This window comes from Fundulus heteroclitus, chromosome 11 (assembly GCF_011125445.2).
Source record: "Fundulus heteroclitus isolate FHET01 chromosome 11, MU-UCD_Fhet_4.1, whole genome shotgun sequence".
NCBI classification, from domain to species: Eukaryota; Metazoa; Chordata; class Actinopteri; order Cyprinodontiformes; family Fundulidae; genus Fundulus; species Fundulus heteroclitus.
In genome coordinates this window covers 4,611,601-4,622,150 of record NC_046371.1, presented here as the reverse complement: position 1 = coordinate 4,622,150, position 10,550 = coordinate 4,611,601, and the positions used below count along the sequence as shown (strand labels likewise).

General features: G+C 39.6%; 1 protein-coding gene across 2 annotated transcripts in view; it reads right to left on the bottom strand.

The window, feature by feature from the left end:
• Positions 1 to 218: 218 nt before the first annotated feature.
• arhgef12b (Rho guanine nucleotide exchange factor (GEF) 12b) overlaps positions 219 to 10,550 on the bottom strand; it is a 75,974-nt gene continuing 65,642 nt past the window's right edge. For both annotated transcript variants that reach the window (XM_036142762.1, XM_036142763.1), the window contains exons 31-36: positions 10,360 to 10,454; positions 8,589 to 8,858; positions 7,335 to 7,532; positions 7,077 to 7,258; positions 1,526 to 1,598; positions 219 to 1,447 (exon numbers count right to left, since the gene is read on the bottom strand). In XM_036142762.1, the coding sequence (XP_035998655.1) occupies positions 1,434 to 1,447; positions 1,526 to 1,598; positions 7,077 to 7,258; positions 7,335 to 7,532; positions 8,589 to 8,858; positions 10,360 to 10,454 (832 nt within the window). In that variant the 3' untranslated portion in view covers positions 219 to 1,433. The remainder of the gene's footprint in view (positions 1,448 to 1,525; positions 1,599 to 7,076; positions 7,259 to 7,334; positions 7,533 to 8,588; positions 8,859 to 10,359; positions 10,455 to 10,550) is intronic.

Genomic DNA, 10,550 nt, shown 5'->3' with positions numbered 1-10,550 from the left:
TTAAACATTTTTTTAAAAAAGCAAACGTCAATGTCAAATTCATCATAAAATGTCGCCTATCTGAATCCCATTAAGTCACTGATTATGTTAATTGCTGCTTTAATATCAGCCTTTTTAATATTGCTTTTCATTTCAGGCTATTTTCTTTCTTTGAGCTGATTTTTTTCATGCATTTTTCCAAATTCTTTTTATGTAGTTATTTTTTTTTTTTTACATATGTTGAACAAGTTTAGAATTTTTAAGATAAATTTAAAGTAATGTTTTCAACTTTAAACCACTAGGGGGCAGTGCAGCAGACAAAAACTACGACTTGATGGTTTTACATTGAATAAATAACTAATCATTACCTTAAATTAGATGTTTTCGTTTGTTTCTTTTTCATATATTTTCTTTTAATTTTTTTTACATTGTTTAAAAAAAACCCTGAATAATATAATTTAAAAACCAAACTTTTCCAAACCCCATTAAATCACTGCACTGCTGCTTCCAACTCCTTGGAAAAAAAGACATAATTATCCTACGAACCACACACATTTTGGCAAAGGCCGTATGATGGAGCCGCTGTCGCCTTGTAGCAAAAAGGTCCTGGGTTCGAATCCCTGCCTAGGGTGTTTCTGCGCGGAGAGTGTTTTATAGACAATGGATGATTTGGTAGGGAGGAGGTGTTCAAGGTCGCTTTTGATGGCAATGCTTGAATTTTTTTAATTCTCACAAGGAAATTAGTTTTTGTAAAGCCTTGGGCTGACTCCATTTAGACAAAGGTCCGACACATGAAGGGTTAACATCAGGAAGTCTGACATCAGGAAGGATCCCAGCGGTGCAAAATGAAACGTGGGAAAACTGGACTCGCCATGTCTGCTTTCAGTGCTCGTCGTTTGTCTAAAATCATTTCCTGCCAGAAGAAACTAACCAAACGGAGGAATAAAACTACCCAGAATTCAAGAGTTTGGCATCAGGTATGAACAGTTTCTACCGTAACTCTCACTTCTGCTTGACTGAATTCACAAGAAACAACGGAGTATTTCAGTTTGTCAGCCTCAGGATTGCTGGAAAGTCCATAATCCAGAAACATCCGAATCCTTTTATCTATGAAGAAATACCATCGTTGGATGGCTGCAGTCTGACACTTTTATTTCCACGCAGGTTTTATTTTATGCTGACGGTGTCTTCATGGAGTCCTGAACTCAAGTTTTCCGTCTCATCCATCCAGTGTTTACGATCATTTAAATGATTGATTTTATAGCAAAAAAAAAGAAAAAAAAAAAAGATTAATTATCCTCCGCTCCAGCTTATTGAGGCTTGTTGAGTTAATACTGACTGCGGTAAACGACTCTGTCCAGTGAGACGCGTCTGCAGCAGCGGTGCAGTAGAAACCTCCGTGTTTCCTGGGGTTAAAGTGAAGCAGAGCGACCCAAAGCCGATCAGGTCTACGATCACTGGAGTCCCTCTGAAACAAAGCAGACGCAGCGTTTGACAGCGCAGCTAAAAGGTGAGGATGTGTGCAGCACTGAGGGATGAAACCCACCGTTGTTGTCGTCTGAGTCTGTGGTTCCGTCGCTGTGGATCCGCTGCAGGTCGTTGTACTTCTGCTCCACGTCCTGCAAGTATGTCGTCACAACAAAACAGTTAATAACGGCAACAGAGGTCTCTGTGTGTAAATCTGGACACATAAAACTTTCCTTTGTGACAAAGCTTATTGTCAGAGTGGTTCATGTTACCCCGAGCTACCTCTATAGTTATGCTGCTATAGGCTTAGGCTGCTGGAGGACATCAGGGTCTATTTCTCTCACTCTGCTGAGTTCTCCTACTGCTCTCCAATCTGCATTGTTTGTTGTTATTTCAGCTTTTAACTTTTTGTTCTCTGTCATTTTTCTCTTCATAGAAGGTACACCTGGTCTGGTGTTCTGTTAGCTGTGACATCATCAGGGGAGGCAGATCATCCTCTATTACCATCTAACATAGAAAGTACTCCTGGATCAATGTGAGCTTCTGTGCTGTGTCCACAGTTGGCGGAGCATTTTATTTTGAAAGATCTTATTTTGAAAAACGTCAACTTCCACCACCTTCATTCGACACACGTCTGCAGTTCAATCACCTCTACAGTCACTGCAACTGAACCACAGCATACTTCATTCTCATATGCCATTTATTTTATTCTATAACCTGCTGTTTACAGAAATATTTTTTTGTCCTCTAAACAAGACTTAGATGACTTCACTTCATAAATGTGGTTGGACCCTCTGAATCTGCTGGCGGTTTATTTGCCATCTCTGAGAAAGATGGCATATATATATATATATATATATATATATATATATATATATATATATATATATATACTCTGTGAGAGTAGGGAGTAGCAAGATGGCGGCCAGTGACTTCAGTTTTTCGGCAAAATCAGCACTCCAGTGAATAAAAAGAGATCAGTGGTCACTACCTGATAGGACCCCTGAGCTGTCTACAAGACTGCCTGACTGTAATGTCTAAACTAGAAGCAGCCTGGAGTACCGCTAGCAACAATAAACCTAGTAAGTTAATTTTATTTAAAAGTTACGTTTATTATGGCCTATAGTCAGAAACAGGGCAGTGTAGTCCAGCTACTCTGTCCTCCCCACAGAGACTGATAGAGAGCTGTGGACGTGGAGGAGTGATATTACACACTTGGGAAGAATATTTAATGCTCCTTATGGTCTGAAAAATACAGTATTTAAGCTTGGAGAAGGCAACACCGCGGAGAGATGCTGCTGGTAACCAGGAAAAAACAGAGTGGAGTTTTAGGTGTACAAATATTCTCATATCAGTCAAGTGGAATGGATTTGTTCAAGGGTCGTCGTATTTTTGTAAATGTGAGGGGATGTGAATAATTTTGAGCCTAAAACTATATTGCTTGAAGAACATTAAGATGTTTAAATATTTAAAATAAAGAAAGTAAATACACCTTTTTGGCTCATTTATTCATCTTCTGACGGTAAAGTCAGTAAGTTAAACACTGAAATGTGTTTAGCCGCATGTCATCATTCAACCGCTGGTTGTCTAGGTGGTGTCCAGAAAACGACGTGGGCTACATTGATAACTGGAGAACTTTCTGGGGAAAACCTGGTCTGATCCGGAGAGACGGCATCCATCCTACTTTGGATGGTGCAGCTCTTCTTTCTAGGAATCTGGCCGGATTTATTAGTCCTCCTAAATGCTGACAACCCAGGGTCCAGACCAGGAAGCAGAGCCGTAGTTTAACACACCTCTCTGCAGCTTCTGTACTGTTACCCACCCATTACCCTATTGAGACGGTGTCTTTCCCACGGCCAAAACTTAACAGATCAAAAACTTATCTAAAAGGAACAAATCATAAAAACCTAATAAAAATCAATATGGCTCACCTTGAACCTAAAAATAAAATAATAAAATGTGGTCTATTAAATATAAGGTCTCTCCCTCCAAAGACTTTGTTAGTTAATGAATTGATTTCTGATAATCAGATTGATTTGTTTTGTCTCACAGAAACCTGGCTACAAGAGGACTACGTTAGTATAAATGAGTCAACCCCCTCCAGTTATTCAAATTTCCACATTCCCAGATCTGTGGGAAGAGGAGGAGGAGTGGCAACTATCTTTCAGTCTGATTAATTAATTAGTCCCAGGCCAACTAATAATTACAGTTCTTTTGAACATTTAACCCTCAGTTTCCCTCATCCAAACTGCAAAGCAATAAAACCTCTTCTGTTTGTTGTTTTGTATCGTCCACCAGGCCCTTACACTCAGTTTTTGGATGAGTTGTCAGATTTCTTATCTGATTTGGTGTTAAATACTGATAAGGTTATTATAGTGGGTGATTTTAACATCCATCATGACACAGAATGTGATAACCTTAGTGTAGCCTTTAAAACTATCCTAGATTCAATTGGTTTTGCTCAAAATGTGCATGAACCGACGCACTCTCGGCTCCATACTTTAGACCTTGTTCTGACATATGGCATTGATTGTGAAGAATTAACAGTATTCTCTCACAACCCTGTCCTGTCTGATCATTTTTTAATAACATTTGAGTTTAATCTAACTGAATTCTCCACCCCCAAAAGAGGGTTCCATTATAGTAGATTTTTATCGGATAATGCTGTATCAAAACTTAAAGAGTCTGTCCCCTTTTTAATATCCTCAGTATTGCAGAAATGCCCTGTAGATGGCAGCATTGCTGTTTCTTCCCATTCACAAATCGATACCTTTGCTAACAATGTGACTTCCTCATTGCGTTCTGCATTAGACAATGTAGCTCCCTTGAAAATTGATGATTATTCACAGGAAGCTGGCTCCTTGGTTTAATTCAGAGCTGCGTTCCTTGAAGCACAATGTTAGGAAATTGGAGAGAAAATGGCGCTCTACACACCAAGAGGAATCCTACTTAATCTGGAGGGACAGACTATTGTTGTATAACAAGACCCTCCGCAGAGTTAGAGCAGCATATTTTTCATCATTAATTGAAGAGAATAAAAATAATCCTAGATTTCTCTTTAGTACAGTTGCCAAACTTACCCAGAGCCACAGCTCTGTTGATCCATCCATTCCCTTAGCTCTTAGTAGTAATGATTTTATGGGATTCTTCATAAATAAAATTGATGCCATTAAAAATAAAATAATTGGCATCCTCCCAAACATGATTACCTCGTCCTCAGTAAGTGAGGCAGCATTGGAGGAATCTTTAGAATCTGTGCAGTGTTTGAACTGTTTAGAAGCAGTAGAGCTTTCTGAGCTATCTAAAATTTTAGCTTCATCTAAACCTTCTACCTGTATGTTAGACCCAATCCCAACCAAGTTGTTTAAGGACATATTCCCTTTGATCAGTGGCACTATTTTAGACATGATTAATCTATCCTTAGTAAATGGATATGTACCACAGGTTTTGAAAGTAGCTGTTATTAAACCTTTACTTAAGAAACCTTCTCTTGATCAAGATGAGTTAGTAAATTACAGACCTATATCTAATCTTCTTTTCTTATCTAAAATTCTTGAGAAAGTAGTTGCTAATCAACTTTGTGAACATTTACAAAGTAATGACCTACTTGAGGAGTTTCAGTCAGGCTTCAGAGCTCATCATAGCACTGAAACAGCTCTGGTGAAGGTCACTAATGATATTCTCATGGCCTCAGATAATGGACTTGTGTCTATACTTGTCCTGTTAGATCTCAGTGCTGCGTTTGATACAGTTGATCACAATATTCTCCTACAAAGACTTGAACATACTGTAGGGATTAAGGGGAAAGCATTAGGCTGGTTTAAATCTTATCTGTCAGACAGATTCCAATTTGTTCATGTTAATAATAAATCTTCCTCAAACTCTAGGGTCACCTGTGGAGTACCACAGGGTTCAGTCCTTGGACCAATTCTCTTTACTATATATATGCTTCCGATAGGCAAAATTATCAGACAGCATGGGATTAATTTCCACTGTTATGCTGATGATACTCAGCTATATTTATCCATAAATCCTGATGAATCCAATCAATTACTTCGACTGCAGTCATGTCTTGATGACATCAAAAGCTGGATGACTTTAAATTTCCTGCATCTAAATTCTGACAAGACCGAAGTTTTAATCTTTGGGCCAGAGTCCTCAAAAAATAAACTTCTTAACCAATCACTTAATCTGGGTGGCATTAACCTGGCCTCTGGTAATAAAGTAAAAAATCTTGGTGTTATTTTTGACCAAGACATGTCATTTAAATCCCATATTAAACAGGTTTCCAGAGTTTCCTTTTTTCACCTCCGGAATATCGCCAAAATTAGAAACATTCTGTCCAGGAGTGATGCTGAAAAACTGGTCCATGCATTTGTTACTTCAAGGCTGGATTATTGTAATTCTTTACTATCAGGAAGTCGACAAAATGCAGTTCAAAGCCTTCAGCTGATCCAAAATGCTGCAGCAAGAGTTCTGATGAAAATCAACAAGAGGGATCATATTTCTCCAATTTTAGCTTCCCTTCATTGGCTTCCTGTTAAATCAAGAATAGAATTTAAAATTCTTCTTCTAACGTATAAAGCCCTTAATAATCAAACTCCATCATATATCAGAGCTCTGATTACCCCGTATGTTCCTAACAGAGCACTTCGCTCTCAGACTGCAGGTCTGCTGGTGGTTCCTAGAGTCTCTAAAAGTAGAATGGGAGGCAGATCCTTTAGCTATCAGGCTCCTCTCCTGTGGAACCAACTCCCAGTTTTGGTCCGTGAGGCAGACACCCCGTCTACTTTTAAGACTAGGCTTAAAACTTTTCTTTTTGACAAAAATTATAACTAGTGACTCATGTTACTCTCAGCTACCTTTATAGTTTTACTGCTATAGGCTTAGGTTACTGGAGTATATCAGGATCTAATTTTCTCACTATATTGAGTTCTACTGTTCTTCAATTATGCATTATGTGTTGTCATTTCTGCTTTAACTTTCTGTTCTCTCTCTTTTCTCTTCATAGTAGGTACACCTGGTCTGGCGTTCTGTTAACTGTGACATCATCCAGAGAAGACGGCTCACCTGCTACTACCATCTAATGTAGAACAGATTACTAGATCAATGTGTGCTTCTGTGCTTTTTTGTTTCTCTTGTTGTGTCTCTGTTCTGTCTTCTGTAACCCCAGGCGGTCGAGGCAGATGACCGTTCATACTGAGCCCGGTTCTGCCGGAGGTTTTTTTTCCCCGTTAATGGGTGGTTTTTCTTCCCACTGTCGCTTCATGCTTGCTCAGTATGAGGGATTGCAGCAAAGCCATGTACAATGCAGATGACTCTCCCTGTGGCTCTACGGTTCCCCAGGAGTGAATGCTGCTTGTCGGGACTTTGATGCAATCAACTGGTTTCCTTATATAGGACATTTTTGACCAATCTGTATAATCTGACCCAATCTGTATAATATGATTGAACTTGACTTTGTAAAGTGCCTTGAGATGACATGTTTCATGATTTGGCGCTATATAAATAAAATTGAATTGAATTGAATTAATTGTCACCAATCCGGTTTATAAATAGATCAAAACCCCCTTTAAATGTGACAAATAGACACAGACGGACTCCTGCTAACGAGTTTCTCTCCTCGTTACCTTCAGGTACTGCAGGTCGGCCTGCAGGAGGCGCAGGTGGGTCATCAGCCGCCTGCTCAGGTCGGGGCCGGCGCCCCCTGCCTGCGAGGAGGAGGACAGCAGCTTCCTCATGTCGATGCCGACGTCGTCGTCGGCGCTGCTCTCTCCGGAGCCCGCCTCAAAGTCCAGACCCACGAAACCATCTGGTTAAAGCGGCAGATCAGACGGCTTCAGAAATCTGGACCAAAGCGTCTCGACTTCACAGGAGAGACGACTTACTGTTAGCTTCAGGCTCCGCTGGGAGGACAGAGGAGGGCTGCGGGTCGTCATTCTCTGGACTCTCGTCATGGGCAGCAGACGGGCCCTCGGGGCTCCCAGGTTGGCTCTCAGGGGCCCCGACGGGTTTGTTCCCGTCCGTCTCCTCCTCTGCTTCTCTGCTCATCATGTGGGAGTAGAGAGTCTCCTTCAGCATGGCCACTGCAACAGAAGACGTGGTCAGCGCGCTCCGTCTGGACCACTGAGCTATATAATACACTGGAGTGCTGATTTTGCCAAAAAACTGAAGTCAATGGCCGCCATCTTGCTCTAAAATAGGTGCCTGCACTACATTTGAGTGTATCCAGCTGAAATCTCCCTCCGCCGTAGGAGCCGACGGTAGTAAAGGCAGACAGAGCAACTCTGCCCGTATTTTCTGCAGTTTACGGTGCAATAACCGGTGATAACTGCTGAAAGTAGATTACATGGTGCAGAATACCATGTCTATCATTGTTTAAGAGGCAAAGAAAATATATCGGCATGAAAACAGGTATTTATTTACACATTTGTTTACACATGGTGTAAACATCAGGGCGTCATGATTAGTCATTTAGCCATTATAGTCCGGAGTTTAACATTTGGCACCAGGATGTTTTCATTCCAATTCTGAAAAGTGCTTGAAAAATAACAAAATAAAAATATTTTTTGTACAAGCATGTATTTTATTAGTGTCATTTATTGCAAAATTGCATATTAAAATGCCCCAACAGGCTATTACACTTTCAGAAATAAAAGGATAAAACATGGGATTAATTTGCGATTAATCTCGAGTTAACTATCGACATTATGATTAATCGCGATTAAAATTTTTAATCGTTTGACAGCACTAATATATATATATATATATATATATATATATATATATATATATATATATATATATATATATATATATATATATATATATATATATGTATATATATATATAAATAAAATGCTAAATATTCAGTACTTGATAGTTTTAGAATATAACATAAAAGTATATGGCATTTGACATTTTAAAAGTCTTAAGCCCCCCCTGAACATGAGAAAATCCTCGTTATTCGATGCTGTAGCGCACGTATTCCCTAGTTACTGGGGAGAAATAGGGAGTACCAATATGGCGGCTGGTGGCTTCACAGCGACTCGTTCTAACAGCGGTGATTAGCACTCCAGTGGATAATATATCTCAGTGGTCTGGACCCTCTGCACCACCGGGGACAGAAACCTGGCGCTCACATGTCCGCAGAGCCTCTTCGGCTTTGGAGGAGGGCGACGTAAACTCCATGTCCTCCACTGCTACGGCGATGCCCTGACGAGAGCCTTCCTGCAGGAGGCGGTCTGCCAGCTGCCCGTCCAGGAAGTCCTCCAGCTCCGTTTCGTCCACCTCGTCTTCCTCCTCCTGCCGCGCTGCGCCTGGCAGCTCCTCTTCCTCCTCATCTTCAGATTTCAAGCCATCAAAGGGGTTGGTTGAAGCCTGGCTGTCAGGAGAACACGGCCCATCTTTGTCTGGGGCACATAAAAAAAAAAAAATAAAACGTTTTGGTAATTTAAAACATATTTATTTATAATAATATTAAAATAAAATCAACAAGTCCGCACTTAGTGGTGACATTAAAGCTTTGAAGACGTTATGGGAAAAGGACATTGGAACTGTGATAAAGGATGAAGAATGGTCTAAAATTATATCAGAAAATGGAAAATGTAGAAGTAAATGTATATAATACAAGATACTACAAAGATACTGCTGGACTTCATTATCATGCCGGGGTTATTCTAACTCACTGGAAAACACAAACTGCTCCAAATATTATCGAATGGGCCAATAAGATGACTACACTGCAAAAACCGAACTAAAAATAAGTAAAATGTTCTTAAAATGAGTGAATCTTTCCTTGATTTGAGCAGGTAAATAAGATTATTTGCCAATGGAATAAGATTTTTGCACTTAAATCAGGAACAACTCATCTCCATCATCTTATTTCAAGTGCAGGATGTCTAATTATCTTATTTTAGGGTCATATTACTCATTCCATTTGCAAATAATCTTATTTAGCTGCTCAAATCAAGGATAAATACACTAACTTTTAAGTTACATTTTGATACGTTTTTGCAGTGTAAAATGGCTTCATATGAGTGCATGCTCAGCAAGTTAAAAGAAAAGGGATACAACTGTAGTTTCAGTATCACGATAAATTATTCTCAGGATGGGAAATGATTCCAACAACATATTAATACATTTTGACCCTTTTGGAGGTTTGGGTTGTCTGGGTCGGGGTTTTAGGCCTCCGCATTTGACCGACTGTATTTAAACTTGAGGACCACAGGAGGTCAGTATGCCTTCACTGCAAAAATGGATCTAAAAATAAGTAAAACGTTCTTAAAGGTAGTGTATTTTCCTAGATTTGAGCAGATAAATAAAATTATCTGCCAATGGAATGAGTATTTTGACCCCTAAAATAAGATAATTAGGCATCCTGCACTTGAAATAAGATGATGGAGATGAGTTGTTCCTATATTAAGTACAAAAATCTTATTCAATTGGCAAATCATCTTATTTACCTGCTCAAATCAAGGATAAATGCACTCGTTTTAAGTTAAATTTTTAGTTCTGTTTTTTTGCAGTGTAAAACTGAAGGCACACTGCAAAAAGGGAACTCAAAGTAGGTAAAATCCTCTTGAAATTAATGTATTTTCCATTGGTTTGAGCTGGTAAATCAGACTATTTGCCAATGGAATGAGATTTTTGCACTTAAAATGAGAACAATGTATCTCCATCATCTTATTTTAAGTGCAGGATGTCTAATTATCTTATTTTACTAGAAATTCTCATTCCATTGGCAAAAAGTCTTATTTAACTGCTCAAATCAAGGAAAAATATACAAATTTTAAGAAAATGTTACTTTATTTCAGTTTCCTTTTGCAGTGCATGTATTTCTTCACGTATATTTGAATCTTTTCATATAATAACAATAAATAAAGGCTCCAGAAACCTCGCATCAACGGATACCTGACGGATGGAGGCTCTCGCTCAGCGCCTCGCTGGGCTCGCAGCTCTGTTTGGGCATCTCTCGGTTCAGGAGCTCCACAGCGACCCGTTCGGCTCTGAAACACACAAACACACACGCTGTGAGCCTCACACGCTGTGAGCCTCACACGCTGTGAGCCTCACACGCTGTGAGCCTCACACGCTGTGAGCCT